Source organism: Ambystoma mexicanum, chromosome 10, assembly GCF_040938575.1.
Source record: "Ambystoma mexicanum isolate Mex_15411 chromosome 10, UKY_AmexF1_1, whole genome shotgun sequence".
NCBI classification, from domain to species: Eukaryota; Metazoa; Chordata; class Amphibia; order Caudata; family Ambystomatidae; genus Ambystoma; species Ambystoma mexicanum.
In genome coordinates this window covers 257161767-257178377 of record NC_090932.1, presented here as the reverse complement: position 1 = coordinate 257178377, position 16611 = coordinate 257161767, and the positions used below count along the sequence as shown (strand labels likewise).

Sequence of the window (16611 nt, the reverse complement as noted above, 5' to 3'; positions counted from 1 at the left end):
CCCTTTCGCTTTCTTCGCTTCTTCCTCTAGTTTTTCTGCCTATCTTTGCCCTTATTTTCCGATTGGAGCTCCTTCTGCGGATCTTTCTTCAAGAATGAACTTTTCAATGTATTCTGAGATTTTTATTTTTTTCTCTTCTTTTTTTATTTTGTAAAGGTTGGTAACAAACCAATAAAAATAATTTAAAAAAAAATTTAAAAAAATAAAGATTCTGGGAATCTTTACAAGCCCGTGTTGGTGTAATTCACTTTGCATGGTGTAAAAACCTTAATATTGTATTTTCTGATTCCACACTGGGTCCCGGTCCCGCAAAAGGATGGCCCGGTAAGTCCCCTTTCGCAGGACCCGGACCTGGAACACGGTATGGAGGCAGCGGCATGGCTACCTCCATACTCGTAATGAGGCCCACTAAAGTAACCCCTTCACTCGTTTTAGGGTTGTGCAACTCTAGGGCCGAAATCCTGATGGGTTTTCATGAGAACAAATGTGCTTGTATTTAGAATCATGGTATGCACATTTATCTCATGAATATTAATGAGGGGTATTCTGGAACTCTGACCTGTTTCCAGCCCTTGAGGCGTAGAGGTGGACACGCTCCTCAGCTGAAGTTTCCCAAACCTCTTAAAGCATGACATAAAGGGCACAGCAAGGGAGGAGTACTCTTACCACAGGCCATCCCCATGATAAGGCACGCGCAAGGGGTCTGTGTAATGTCACCTACGTTCCGTGAGGAGTTGCTACCTTTTTATTTTTTGACATATGCTTTGTTGCGGGCTACGCTATGTTGTGCTTTTTTGTTACAGGTAATATTAGAATATGTTATAATAAGTTGGAACTGTCAGGTTCCTTCAGGTCATCCAAGCCTCTTCCCTGTGAAACGCCTGCAGTTCTGCCAGTGATCACAGACAGAGAAAAACAAAACAGCATTATGGGCTATAATGCATTGCCTTTTCTCCCATAATCCTCTAATGTAGCAGGAGCCAGGAAGAGATTGCCAAGGCATGTCATTGCACGATATTGACACTAAAACCTGAATGTACGTCCAATGAGAGTTGTATGGTAGAAGACGTCATCATCTTACCCTACTGTCTTCGAAAGTGTTTTTGCTTTAGTTTCATTAAACATACTTTCAGCATGGGTCTATGTTAACACTTGTTTGTGGTTGGCAGACATTAGCAAGCATCATTACATTACAGTGTAAAACAGTCTAACTAAATACAACACACGATATCGTCGTTTGCAGACCTCAGCAACCGTGTCCATTGCCCTCTGATAGCAGCAATTTAAGCACCCTTCATGTAGTTTTAGGAAAGTACGGAACTCACTCCAGTTGTCTCTGTGTCTAGAGGTGGCCAGTTGAATTGCAGTGAAGGACTCTTTGTTCTCATTTACCCAGGTCAGGTCTTCCAGACAGTCTTTCATTTGAAGGGGGTACCAATGTCTCCCATTCTCAGGTATACACATTTTTGTGACGTGACCACTCACATTTAGGAAAGTTCATTTGCGTTTCTCAGGAACAGTGTTCCAGATCCCAGAGAGACAGCTAGCATGGGTTTATTGCTAGTGCCATCTTAACAAAAGATTTGAAGAGGAGGCAGGTGCCTCCCTCTGGAATGGGCTTCCTGCTCCTCCCAAACTTGAGGCGGACCACCTGCAATTCCGGAAGCAGCTCAATACCTTCCCTTTCGCCTCTGCTTTCTCTCTCTATCTCTACCCTGCTGACCCTCCTCTCTGCTGCACTGACTGGTTGCCTGGCTACCCCCAGAGTCTCATGGGGCACTAGACTCCTCCATGACCAGCCGCACCTGCACTGCCTCCGGGCCTTCTACACACTTAGGGCTGTTTCTGTAACCCTACAGTCCCCTACCTCTTTGCCGCGTTTCCCTGACTGCTCATCCTCAGAGCAATGGTGCCCTGATGGCACTTCCCCCTTCCCTCTCCCTAGCACTTCTCCCTTCTCCTTCCCCCTGCACTTTGCATTGTTAGCACTTGCACAATCTGAATGACGAAAGGCCTAGTAAGATTTTAGTTTGTCCTCCCCCTGTCTTCCCCCCTTGTCTTGTCGCACCTACAAACACTTGTCTACAGGCACGTTATAAATGACTTATCATATCATATCAAGAGGGTTACCTCTCAACTCACCTTTATGGTCAGAGCGTTGCCCTCTTTCAATGGCCACGTCTTCAAAGATTTCAATGCAAAATCACTCTATCAAGCAAGGTGCAACTCCGTTGACTTAAGCAGAATCCCCCTCCCAAAAAAACAGACTTTCCCTTCCTCCAAAAGTCAACAGGTTGGGAGCTATAGAAGTTGCCAGGAATTATAGGTGGAGAGTTTCAAAGCTGGCCTGCGTGATTAGAATAACCACTAACTCTGTTACTGAGGCCTTCTGATGCCGTGAGCCACATTGTAAGTGGAACTGAGGGTGCAGAGTTGTGTGCGTAGATGATGTAAAATAGGATGTTGTTAGGCAGAATCCTGTGCAGTTCCCTTAGGGAGCACTACAGAAGATTAAGACTACAGGTATATGCAAGAAAATCCCCTTTGGTATCAGTCTGTTCCACAAAGATTTAGTTGGTAGCTGTGGCTAAGCAGTCAGACTTATCTCAAGAGGGAGATGAGCAATATTCAGGGTTTACACATTAGGACTACAGTACTATGGAACAAGGAAACACTGACCAAAGCTTGGTATCAAAAAGAATATATATATTTATTTTACAAACTCTGATGTTCAGACACAAATCACTACTATTAAAGCACGTTAAAAGAGTCAACAAAAGTATACACAACTCCCTATTTAAATTGTAGACAAGTTTGAGCAAGAGTGAAAACTGAGCAAAACGGCATAGTGAAAACTAAGCAGAAATGGCACTCTAAAAATTCCTCAAAAGGGAGGGAAAGGACAAGTTATACAGGGTTGGACTCTTTAACACAACAGCAACACTTCCCAAGTAGATTATGGACAAGTTAGCAAAGGCAGTACTTTAGCATATGCAATACTGAGGTGAAAACCGAGCAAAATGGCCCTTCACAAGTTTAAAAAGAGGGAAGGAAAAGGTGGTTATAAGAGTTAGGTGCACCAACACATTTCTAGGTGAGAAGCAATCTAGGGAAGGCAGTTGTAACAGATTTAGCCAGAGTCAATAGGCCTGTGCCAGTGTCCATGGTACAAGGCAATGTGCCCAGGATCAAAATGTTCTAGTAGCTGCAGTGAAGTCTTTGTTTAATAATTAATAATACTTCCATAGTAAGATGGTTTGTACTGGGTTAGTTCATAAGAATTGACTAGTAAAGTCAATGGGGACTTTACATGCCCTGGGAGACAGTAGTCAGTCCCAGGGTATGGAGTCTATGTTTGGGTGTCGCTACGACACCCCTGTGGTACGGCACAGAGGGCGCTGTGTACCACACATGTTAAAAAGATGGTTCCTATGAGGGTGAGAAAACCCCATAGACCAGAAGCACACAAGATAGCCTAAAACACACACTAGCAATCTGTCTAAAAGTGGGAAAAAAGGGTCTCACTCTTAGCAGGAGAAAAAAATAAACCCTTCAAATCCAGCAAAGCTGCTGGGGGACTCTATAGGTAAGTGAAATTAGCCTTAGAAGGGAATTCTCCCTAACAGATGTTCCCCTGACCTCTCACCACCACCAACAAAACTCTTAAATGGACGAGAAATCAGATGAAGAATGCGTCCATTGTGCTCTCAAGGATTTTCACACTAAGTAGACACCCTTTATTGGTGTATACAATCAGAGAAAATTGGGATTTACCATTCATACCAAGAATGAATTCTTCATCGTAGAAAATGGGGGGATAGATCTTCATATGTGATACAATTCCCATGTCCTAAAGCTAGGAAAATGTACATGAGATTTAAATTTAATCAGTTACCCGCGTTAGATAAGATCAAACACAGAAAGACCTTGTGTGGGGTTGAACAGGACGGGATTTGTCATTTTTCCACCAAATGTACTTGTGCTGAATCATTGAAGCATCTTGTTTTGGATTGTCCTCATTTCAAATTGCAAAGAGGCAGAATACGGCATCGATATTTGTGTGATGAAGGTCCCTTTGCTCTGGAGTCCTTATGGAATCGATCTATGAGAGGTGACAGTAGAAGCCTGAGTTTAGTATTTGTTGAATTACTATTCATAATCGATGAGCAGCTATGTGTAAAACTAGAGGAATATCAAAAATGTTGAAATAATTTCTATCCAAAGAAAAAAGTGGATGATCTGATCGACCATGAGAAGAATTTGTTTGTTTAAAACGGGTTTGGATTGAAATTTTGTACCTGTGATTTTATATCTATATTGTGATATATGATTGTTACTTATGTTGAGTTTATTGGCAGTGATGAATGTTTAAACAGGATTATTTTCTTTTTTTTTGCGGTTTGTTTTAGATCATAATAACAATATTGTTTCGTAATGAAGATTGTTGTAAAGGTTTTGATAAACCAAACACAATAAAAAAAAATAAGTAGACGCGCTTTGTTTTCGCTGCACAGCATGCACTACGCTAAGACATTGGTTGGTGATCTGCTGGGGGTGCTGCAGCAACATGGATGGGATTGGATCACTGGCTGTACAAATGTGTATAAGTGGAGATCACAAGAAAACACTGAATACCCTAGCACAGCTCAAAGGAACATTATCACGAGCAGGACAATGTTGGACCTCCATATGATTTGGAGGGTGGCAAACCCCTAAATCCACTTGGAGTGACGGCTACCTCCCAGTGCTGTGGCACTGCCAGTATCGAATCATGCATCTCAATTATTCAGCAAGGATTCTGGAGAGCGTAGATCGCTAGCGTGTCTGTGACAATGGTAAAATCTCCCACAGACCTGAGTGGAGACAGAATAATTGCAATGCCATCACATACTCTGACTCCTAAGAAATATCAAACTTACAAGCACTTGGGCCCCATTCTTGAAACTTGACAAATTCCGTAGTGGCAGTCCATTGCATTTGATGACATGTTGGAACACCTGCTAACGCAGACCATACCCGCATCGGTAGCAATGCTTGTGTAGTATTCCGCAAAGCCAGGTGGAACCAGATCACGACATGCTTCTGTAAAGGAAAACATTGGGCTAAGAATTAAACAGGAAATACATAATATGGCGTTAAGTACCTGTTCCATGGGCTATACTGGGGGTAACGGCCCGTGGGCCCCAGTTAAAGGCATGGGCTGGAATGGGACTAATGGCGGCATTACGGAGCAGAGGGGAGCGGTGGGGAGTGGAAGGAGCAACTGAGGTGGTGGGATTCACCGCAGTAATGTGGTAAGTGGCGGGGGGTTGTTTAAAAGAGGACGCACAGTGGGGGGAAAGATGGCAGGTGGGGGAACTGGCCATAAGGCGGCTTGGAACATGGGCTAAATAGGCAGTATCAGCCCACGTTCCTAACCTCCTGATTGGCTGGCACCACTGCCAAGGGTGCTAATTATAGGGATAGTCCAGCTAAGATGATAAAGCATGAGGAAAGCGTAGGCCATTGGGTCACACAGTTCTCTCTCGTTTTTAGTCAAACGATTAGAAAATCGAGCAGTGAGTCTTCTTCTCAAGGCCTCAGGACCCCAGGGTAGACTGTCATTTCTTCCAGCCTCTCACTCACCACATCCAAAAAGCAAATATTCAGAGGCTGGAGTCATGCCGGACTTTGCATATGCATTGGGGCAACAACAGGGCTGTGGAAACGTTGCACAGCTGGCCCCATCCACTAGCACATATCTCCTTAAAGAATAAGTAAAATTTGCACTCTCCCAGCGATCATACATACTGCCTAAAGTTGTGGAAATTAGTACAACGTCATTACCATCGTGGTGTTTTTTTTATCACAAATGTGTTGGATTTTTAGGCTGATGAGGGAAAGATGTTTTAGAATGGATCTTTAAACTAATGCTTCGTAGGAATAGCTGAAGCTGCACAGGAATTTTTAGGCCAGATTCCTTGGGGAGCCATCATTTGATTAAGAGAATTGGACATAAAGGTACTTACGATAATAAGGAAATTAGGATGAAAAGCATGGACTAGGATTTATTTTTTCGAAGCAGCCCCCCGAGTGACTGTGATATCCCAGGCTGCATTGTCCCTGCAGCTGGATTGTCAAACAAATGGTTAGAATTATCACATCTTTTATCAATACTATGACAATTGTGTATATTTTAAAGTGCAGGTTCTCCACCATGCCAATGGGGGTCATTACAAGGTTGCCGGTCCGGAAACAACGGTACCGGTAAACTTGCCGGTACTGTTGTTTCCGGACCTCAAATTACGAGTTCTACGAGCAGGTGCCTGTCAGCCCGCCAGGTCAACGGCACCCGCTCGCAGAATTTGACGGATGCACCGGCACCATTGTGAATAGCGGTGGTGCATCCATCCTCCCGTTCCCATTGAGTCCAATGGGACTTGAATGGGAAGGTGGGAGTTTCTTTTTCTGGCGCCTGGCCGGAGGAACCGCCCGGGCTGTAATGTCCCAGTGATTCCCCATTTCCAGACACCGGAAGAAAAATTACTCTGGTGGCAGCCATGCCGTTTTTACCGGCACAGCTACTGCCAGACTCTTAATGAGGCGCTCTCTTTATTTGAGTTCATGACTATGGGAAATGGTATTATTGGATCCAGGTTTTTGATTTGGGCCATGCAAAGGACCTGAGGGTCGAGAATGTTCTGGATGGGAGAAGGATTGGGATTCTGAGTTTGGAGGAGATCACAGTAAATGATTAGCCAATAGAGTGAGATTTGTGAAAGCAAGGAATTTAGAAGAGGTTGGGGCATGTACTCGGAGGCTGCAGATGGTGTATGATGTAGAAATAATTGAATTCAATGCTCTTGACGACAGATAATGAAGGCTGTCAACAGGACGAGTAAAAGACATGGGGCCTCATTCCGAGTATGGCGGTAAGGGATAGCGGCCACCGCTAACGAGAGCGGTGGCGGTAATCCCTTACCGCCATACTCCGAGTTCCCTTTGCGCCATGGAGGTTTTAACACCTGCTTTTAGCAGGTGTTAAAATCCATGGCGCTAAGGGACCTTGATGTTAATTACGCCACCGTAATTTACGGTGGCGTAATTAACGCCTTCCCCACTCCCATTATGCCCTATGGGGCAAGAATGGGAATGGGGAAGGGTAAATGGGGATTGGGGAATTACCGCCCCGCCAACCTTGGAATGGGGTGGTAATTCCGCCATCCACCAAGGCGCTGCCGGTCCGGGTACGGCGTCAACCAAGGCGTTAATAGCGCCATTGGTTAGCGCCGTACTCGGAATGAGGCCCATGGAGAATGAGGAAACGGAGGCAAAGATAAGTGTTCAAGTCTAAAGGAGATTAAAGCATCGACAGCATTCGTTTTCTGGGTGAAAAGGAGGGTAGGGATGGACTTCTTTGAGGGACGGTAGTTGAAAGAATTAACAATAAGTCAACATGAAGAGCCAAAGAAATGAAAGCGTTGGGATGGATGCCAACATTTTTCAGTAAGGGGGAAGGCTATAGACTAAGTCCAGATGTGTATGGCCAGTACAAGCGGGGATGGAGTTGGTGATAATGTATGTATTGGACTACATTTAGTTTAGGTCATTGATTGGACATGCATAAACCATTGGGTAGACATCTCACACCCCTTTTGACTGTTAAAGGTGGAACAGGAATTGCTGTCTTTTCTGAACAGTATTTGGGTGTTGAACATGAAGCACAAAATACCAAGCAAATGGGTGATGGTTGTAATTGTTTGGGATCCAGAGACGGCTTTTTAAACGCAATGTCACAATAAACACACAAGGTTCAGATTGCAGAAAACGGCAAAGACTTAATAAGAAGACAAAGTGGTTTGGGAAAGAGTGGAGCACGTTATGTGAACATGGTTCTTTGACGATGATGCATAGGGGAGCCTGAATTTCTGCTGGTGGAGGAGAGGCTGCAGAAATGCAATTCCAAGAGGAGGCTGAAAGAGTAAGGTTAGGCAGATGTGAAGCATACAAGGGTTTTGTGGTCACAGCTGAAGAGGAAAGGGATGTGGGGGAGGGCACTGCAGACACCTCGTCTATCCAGAAAGTGGAGAGTTATTCACAGACAATGGGGAATGGATCCATAGGTAAGTTAGAAGGCGACCCTGAAGTGTTATTTGGAGGATTATCGCCTAGCCTCACAGGGCATACTGGTAAAGTGCGTATTGGTAACTTTCAATTTACCTTCCCACATTAATCAAGAATATTATCCCTACAGTGATGGGCTTCATGGCTGCTCTAAAGAACTACACCCTCCCCCTGGAAGTGAACCCTGTGACTTATTGTGGCTTTATTTCTCCACTTACACTGATCCTTAATCTTCTTTGTACTATATCTTATCTGTATATATATATATATATATACATATATATATATATATATATATATATATATATATATATATATATATATATATATGTAAAGCACACAATCTGTTCGTTTGTTCCTTATACAATTCCACATCATTCCACCAATCTGCACTAAATCTTGCCTAGTTAACTGTTGGGAGCCTCCATACTTTCCTGGCTACGTGACATTTGGACACCCCATCCCTTACCCTTGATTATAGCCCCTTCACACATGAGATGGTTGCCTGAAATCGGGGAACCCTTAATATGGTCCTAGAAGGACCGAACAAAGCTCATTTTAAGCGTCTCGATGCAGGGATTACAAATTGAAGGTCTCTGTGGGACCTCAGAAACCATGTTTCAAGGCCCAAGAATGCACCATTTCTAGATATTTGCACAGAACACACTGCACCACGACAGGGTGAGGAGACAAGTCGGGAGAGCGCACAGAAGGCCGCAGTATACTGAAGCATGCCAACTCTCGCCTCCTCTCCATGTCTGCTTCTGGGCATGTTAGCCAGCCAAAAGTGCCCATTCTCAGTGCAGTTGACCAACAGGATCATTGATTTTCAACAATCGATGAGTGTTATCCTAAGTAGAGATGTTAGGGCACTAGGCTTTGACTCAACTTTGCCCAGCATTTGGGTATTTGTAGTGAGCTGTTTTATGTTTGTTTGCTGCAAGGTCACGGGTAGAGGAGATGTTGCCCAAATCTCGTGCTAGGACTTGAACGTAGTTGGGCCCGGATACCTTGTGCTTAAAGAATTACTCTTCACATTCGTGTTTGAAAAACACAATTACTGTTATCAATACTTAGTCATTTGGAGTTACCACAGGATTACAAGTGGTAGTAATTCCCCATTTTTTGAGTCCTTAGGACTCCATGGTGATTTTTGGTTGATGTACCAGTGGTGGAAGTACCATAATTTTTGGAGGCAAAGTGGAGGATTTACTTCCAGCAACACACTGGAGGTGAATCTGCCACTTTTCCTCTAAAAGTTGATGGATTTACCGCACAGTAATAACATCAGTGGTAAACCAGCCAAAAATGATAATTTGGCAGTGCAGAAAAGTGGCAGTAACAGAATTACAGCAACTTTTTTCCTGCATCGCAAAACTTGTAATGTGTGAAGGTGAGAAAGAAGAACCAGATTTGGTGCACCTTTTGGGGGTGAGCCTAAACATAATCTGGGAGCTGAATGTATTTGGACTGGGGTTGAGAACCAAATGTAGGTCTGTGCTCTCCCAAGCATGAAAAGATGATCTTGCTCTACTTAGAGAATCTTTTAGAGACATCATAGATACAGGCTACACCCAAAGTAACATAACGTGACTACGACCACAACCGGGGATCATTTACAGATAGATGGGGAAGCGGGACATGCCTGAAGCAAGATCTTTGAATAGCCGGACCTGCAGCAGAGGGTGTAAATGAGGGAGCTTGTCACTCTATTATGGTTTTGATAATAACCACGTAATTGGGTATAGGCAGGGAAGGACACCATTCACTTGCAAACCCTATGTAGATCTCTAATCCTCCATAACCTTCTCAGCAGATTAGCAACCAATTGGTTTTTCAAACAAAAATTAGACCCAGAGAGGGGATTGAAGAGTGATCTGCGTACACTAAACAATATATTTCAGACAACTTGCAATAGCTGAATAACCTGTTGCAGAAAAATGGAGGCAGCAAGAATGATGCTTTCAACGACCAGCTCCCTCACAAGACAATGCACACACTTGAAACACAATATAATATCAACAATAGGGTGTCCCAATGACTCAGAGAGAGTTGGGGAACCAACCAAAATCGTTACACAGAATACTCTCTATGGGATCAATACCTACAATACCATAAAAGTAAAACATAAAAATAAAAACGAGTGGATCAATGTTTTAAACAAAATCACAAAGGTGAGAATCATTAGTGCCACATAATACAACAAATAGAAACTGATTTATTTCAAAACAGGGCCACCAAGATTGTCTTAATACCCATACAAAATGTAAAAAGACAAAACATGAAGACAGGAATAAAGATAACATTCTGTGATCAAACAATGTGATTAAAAAATTTAATCCAAATCCATCATACAAAAAGTCATTGATTACACCAGATAAACCTCAATATGTCTTTAAAATCTTGGAAGTTACTGTTCATCTCCTAATAAACCCCAAAAATGATTAAAGATAACCACCAAACCGCAGAGAGTCCATTGACAGAGATGCATCAAGCATTAGACTGACATTCAGGGGACCCTGAAAGGCCATTGTAGAGAAGTACCCCCACCTCAATCATATCACCCATAGTGCCTGTATGTTGGGAACCAGAGTGTGAGACATGTGCAGTACCAGTGAAAATACCAATACCTAGGAGACTATGGGAAGCAAGGTTCCCACTGAGGAAGCCATACCTGCATACAAGACAGTATGATGGTCATTTGAATTAAATTCCGGAAGAAACTGGAAGGTTGAATGACGAAGACTAATGGTGATGTCACACGAAGTAAGACTGACATGCATAGAAGAGAGGTAGAGACACGAGGATGCAGATATATTATAAAGCATCAAGAAAGTATCAAAGATTAATGACATTTCGTGCTCAAGATGAAGATGCTTATGTTACATAAATGCTGAAGATATGAAGTCATTTTACACATGTACACCTGCAAATAAACGCAAGCAGACCAAGTATTCTTAAGGCTAGATTGTGGCATGCGCCAACATGTAGATATATATGAGAGTAAGTGAAGAATGAATGCTTCCACTACGTATAATAGCAGAGCTGAGCAAACAAAGGAAGGCCTCTTTTCCAGTATGCCGCAGTTAGAAAACAAGTGAATTAAAGGGATGGTCTAGTAAAAAAAATTATTTAAAAAATAGATAGGTCACATAAAAAAAAATATACTAGCATCCTCCGTTTTAAAACTTCCTATGTAAAATTTTGAGCTATTCAAGCTCAAAATTCGAAAAAGCAAGCACAGGGGCGCCGCCATTTTGTGAAATGGAGGCCCTCCTGTGCTGGCTTTTGCGGCACTAATGAAGGAAAAGCCAGCCAGCTGTAGTAAACAAAGTCTACCGCTGGGTGGCTTTCCCTTCATTAGTGCCGGGACTCGGAGGACGCGGACCGGAGACCAGAGCAGGAAAGCTGCAGCTGAATCTCGGTAAGTGCTATTTATTTTTTTTACAAAAAATAAGCACTAGCTGCGGTTTTTTTTCTAAGTTTTCCAGGCTGGAGGAGCCCGGAAAACTTAGAAATAAAACCGCAGCTTTAAAAACGTTGTATTTATGTTTGCGGTCGCTTTTGAAGCGACCGCAAACATAAATAAAACGTTATTGTGTTGGAAAACGCTGCGGTTTTAAAACCGCAGCGTTTTCCAACACAACCGCGTTGTGTCTGCCTGAATCTGCTTTACCATTTGGGGCTCTCGGGCTCCCGAGAGCCACAAATGGTAAAGCAAATTCAGGCAGACACAACGCGGCATTGCGGAAAACAACCGCGTTTGTGTCTGCCTGAATCTGCTTTTCCATTTGGGGCTCTCGGGCTCCCCACGGGGAGCCCGAGAGCCAAGCAGATTCAGGCAGACACAAACGCGGCATTGCGGAAAACAACCACGTTTGTGTCTGCCTGAATCTGCTTTTCCATTTGGGGCTCTCGGGCTCCCCGCGGGGAGCCCGAGAGCCCCAAATGGGAAATCAGCTGCAGGTAGAAACACTACGCGGCATGTAAACATAACCGCGTGTGTTTCTGCCTGCTGTGGCTTTCACTTTGGGTCTCCGGTGGGAGCACCGGAGACCCAAAGTGAAAGCCACAGCAGGCAGAAACACACGCGGTTGTGTTGGAAAACGCTGCGGTTTTAAAACCGCAGCATTTTCCAACACAATAACGTTTTATTTATGTTTGCGGTCGCTTCAAAAGTGACCGCAAACATAAATACAACGTTTTTAAAGCTGCGGTTTTATTTCTAAGTTTTCCGGGCTCCTCCAGCCCGGAAAACTTAGAAAAAAAAACGCAGCTAGTGCTTATTTTTTGTAAAAAAAATAAATAGCACTTACCGAGATTCAGCTGCAGGTTTCCTGCTCTGGTCTCCGGTCCGTGTCCTCCGAGTCCCGGCACTAATGAAGGGAAAGCCACCCAGAGGTAGACTTTGTTTACTACAGCTGGCTGGCTTTTCCTTCATTAGTGCCCCAAAAGCAAAAGCCAGCACAGGAGGGCCTCCATTTCACAAAATGGCGGCGCCCCTGTGCTTGCTTTTTCGAATTTTGAGCTTGAATAGCTCAAAATTTTACATAGGAAGTTTTAAAACGGAGGATGCTAGTATATTTTTTTTTATGTGACCTATCTATTTTTTAAATAAAATTTTTTACTAGACCATCCCTTTAAAGGCGAATCTCAGAAAGGCAAGATTGGATGAGCCAAGAAGTCAAGGCCATATAAGGCTGGGGATGAGCTGACATTGGATACAAATCCTGTGAAAGAATGAAGCTCCTGTTCAGGAGGCATGGACAAAAACAAGGAGACATCAGAGGTCTATTAGAAAAATAGTATTTTAATGCACCAAGAGTTCAATTTCGCGGTCTTCCGTCATGTGGGCAGAAGAAGTTGGATGAGCATGATGGTCAAACCTACGCACAAGGGCAGAGCGTGCCTTCACTCCCCTCAATTCTCTAGAGAAAAGAACACTCCCAAGGACAAGTTCAAAGTCCTAATTGACAGCAGACCACTGAGGTGATTATGGATGATTATGCTAATTGGTGGGAAGCTAAGGTTGAGACTAGCTCACCAGCATCTGGACTCTCAGCATGTGTGCTGCTAAACATAGGTGGGAAGGTACTGACGGAGGTAAGAAGCCAACCAATGATAGAGGACTGCATGATTAAGTGTCCTATAGTTGTATAGCCAATAGGACGTTGTATAATTAGTGACATTCATAGTGACATGTTCAAGGGGAAGGGCTTAGTTGCCCCACCTGATGTTAGGAAACCTATCGACTTCCTTCACTGCCCTAGACGAGTATGGATCATATATTTAGATGATCCTTTTAGACCCTATCACACTCACCATTAGGTTTTTGTAGTTTGCTACGTGCAGCTATCCTTCTCCAACTACCTGAGTCATTTCGATTATTGATGTTTGAATAATTTCATCATCCCCATCCATCTCAAGGATACAGCTATCTCATCTTAAATGGCTCGGAAACCCCCAGTTCATGTGGTAGCTGAGAGGATGGTTCGATACCTACGGTCACAGAAAAATAGGACGCCCTCTGCCATTCCGCTGAAAGGACGCGAAGCTCCCTGTAGATAGCGGTTTAGAGTAAAGTAAGCCTTGTACAAGCTACAGTGAGACTGGTCCCCCGATTTCCACACAATCCCCTCCCGGCGTCCACAGGAAGCTGAATGAACGGAAGGTTGGAGAGGCCACTGAGGAAGCATACGATTCCGAGGGTCGGAAGTTGAAAAACACGAATGGTGAGTAAAACTGGGTGAGATGGCCAAAGAGTGAATGGGCAGTGGGTGAAGAGAATATTAAAGGGAAAATAAGTAACGGAGGGATGTTGAAATAACGTAAATTGAGAAATAATGAGTGTTGAATATTGAGTACAATTGACTTGAGGAGAGGCCAAGCAATTAAGAAGTATTGTGAGGACAGCCCGCGATAAAAGAGTTCGCGCTAGATACGTGCGTTTTAAAGAACGTCAGAAGGGATCGCACCTAGGGCCCGTTAAGGGTGACATAGAAGACAAAACTTGTTTTAAGACAAATTTGATGAGATCGATTCACACTCCGATCAGAGTACATTGTAGAGGGTAGGACAGTCTTGGAGAATAGGCTGTAAGAAATATATGTGACCGGTCAATTATGTCAGTTTGTCTCTCTGTTTTATGTGAAGTATATGTGATGAAAAAACAATAAGGGAATTGATAGACGCGAAAAAGAGAAAACAAGAGTTGTGAATTAATTTTCACTATTGGTTTTGAAATTGATGGTGTTTAGTGAAAACCCAGATCGAAGTAAAAATTGTGATATAGATGGTTTGGAGCCTGCGACGAATGGTGAACGCTCATATTTTATTTTTCCAAAACGTATCTTTTTGCAAAGTGTAAAGGTGAGTGGTGACAGTCAAAGAGTGACCTGTCAAAATGGAGGCTATTACTCTTCTTATATATCTCTGCAAGCATGTACCCAAGTTGAGGCAGTACAGTACAGAATGGGTTAAGGGCATAACTGACAAAGCGATTCCGGCCATGGCCACAACGAGGATCACTATCAAAGGCAGTTTTGCAGCATATGATGACATATTTGCTTGCTGCATATACAGTGAAAAAGTTAGACAAGCGACTAGCGAGCTAGAGCTCTAGAAAATGTACCAGGCGGGGACAGAGGACCCGCCTCCTGTAGATTGAATACTTGGTATGGACAGAGGGAGGTGAGGAGCCTTACGCTCCACCCGCCATGCCTGAAGAAGACGGAGATAGTAAGAAGGACAACAAGCTGTACCCATTAAGGGAGCTCAAGGTACCAACAGGGTATAGCAACCTGGCACATGAGTCACCTGCACAAAGCAGCAATGAGGACTCAGGGAAAATTATTGAGAAAGATGTAATCTCTAAGGTCTCGAGGGACAAGGAGAGACGTGATAAGGAGAGAAACAAAAAATAAGGATATCTCTAGATATAGGATGGGGCATAGGGGATGGAAAGAAGAAAGAGATAGGACTGTTGAGGTAGCGGTTATATAGAACAAATAAATGGGTGGCCAGATTTTTCTCAAACTTGATGATAAAAGTATCGAGAACGTGAGGCAAAGGGTAAATAAAGAAGAATAGACATTAAAGGATAACAGAAAGCAAAGAGCACACAGCATTGATTGTACGGACAAGGAAGTAATGAATCCTAATCCATTTGTGGGATGGGGAGATGTGGAAGAGTTCTCTCCAAAACGTGAGCCAATAGCAGCTCCAACCAGAGTAAATCTGAAGGGTGAGGGAAACTCTAGATGCATTGGGGACGCAAATCGATAAAGTTTATCAAGCGATAAGATGAAGAAAGTGTTGCATGGGAAGGGTAAAAATTATTGACTCGAGAGTATGCAGCTGTACGACCAGAGGGAGCCTGTTGTTAGTTCTAAGCCAAAGGAACTGTCTTGAAATAAACCTACTCTGAATAGAGATGATGAAGAGAGAGGTCACATAAGCTAGGGACAGGATATGTCAGACGAGAATAGAGAACCTGTTCATGGGGAGGAAGATAATGCATGCGGCCCTGAAGGGTGTTTTTCAATAAATAAGAAAGGATGGTCGGATCTAGACCTCTCTATATCTTGGGTGTCAAATTCATTGATGCAGCTAAATCGACCTTAAAGAGCAGTCCCATTGACAGAAGGGGGCTCGCCACTATGTGAGCAGGCTAAGGTAATTGCCAGGTAGAAGGCAATGCAGAACCATTGTCCCTGCTATGGACAGGCAAAACGATGGATGATGAATACGAATTTGGGATTTCACAGTCTTCTTTATGTAGGAAAAGGGAGGAGCTAGGCCATAGTATATACCTTGGCCGCAGACGAAGAAGAAGAATTTAAGATACAGACTTATGAGTATAAATTCTGACGTTGGGAAATACATATGAAAAATTAGAGAAAACACGTTAGTCCTAGGGGACAGTAAGGGTCTCTTAATTGCCATCCTTGGGGAGAGGGCTGATGATGTTTGGTCAAGAGCAGGGGATTCTAATGACACTATGATAAACACTGCTCATGATGGAGCACCATTCAAATACTGAAGGATGACGGTTTGGGAAGCACTTAAAAATACTGTAGCTGGACATATCAGACATAAGAGTTATAATCATGACAAGGAATCTCCAGACGCAGTACAGGAGCAGCTCAAGAAATAGGTGGGCATGAAAGCGAAGGCGTGGTCAGAAATACAACTAACCATTGCACATTATTACAGGCTTTTGCAAGAAAACAATCGAAAGAAAGACAATGTTAGGAAAAGCGAAGAGGCGAAGTTAGTGCAGAAAAAACTATCCAAATTGCGCCTTTGAAGGGGCAATGTTGACTAGTGGAGATGGGTTAGGTTCCAGCTGGCAACAAGCATGCTGCAGGTGAATAACCAAAGGCGGTTTGACCAAAATAATAGTGGATTTGCACCACGGCGAAGGGGAGGCTTTCGAGGTAGGGGCTTCCAAAAATAATCAGGGAAACTTCTAGAAAAACCAAAGTGGGTTTTAAAAAACACAGAACG

The 16611-nt window shown here is 43.4% G+C and overlaps 1 protein-coding gene across 1 annotated transcript in view; it reads right to left on the bottom strand.

The window, feature by feature from the left end:
• The window catches only part of LOC138492854 (mucin-3A-like), a 472647-nt gene that overhangs the window by 117112 nt on the left and 338924 nt on the right, over positions 1-16611 (bottom strand). The window contains exon 11 of the mRNA XM_069620187.1: positions 4920-5082. Coding sequence (XP_069476288.1) covers positions 4920-5082 — 163 coding nt within the window. The remainder of the gene's footprint in view (positions 1-4919; positions 5083-16611) is intronic.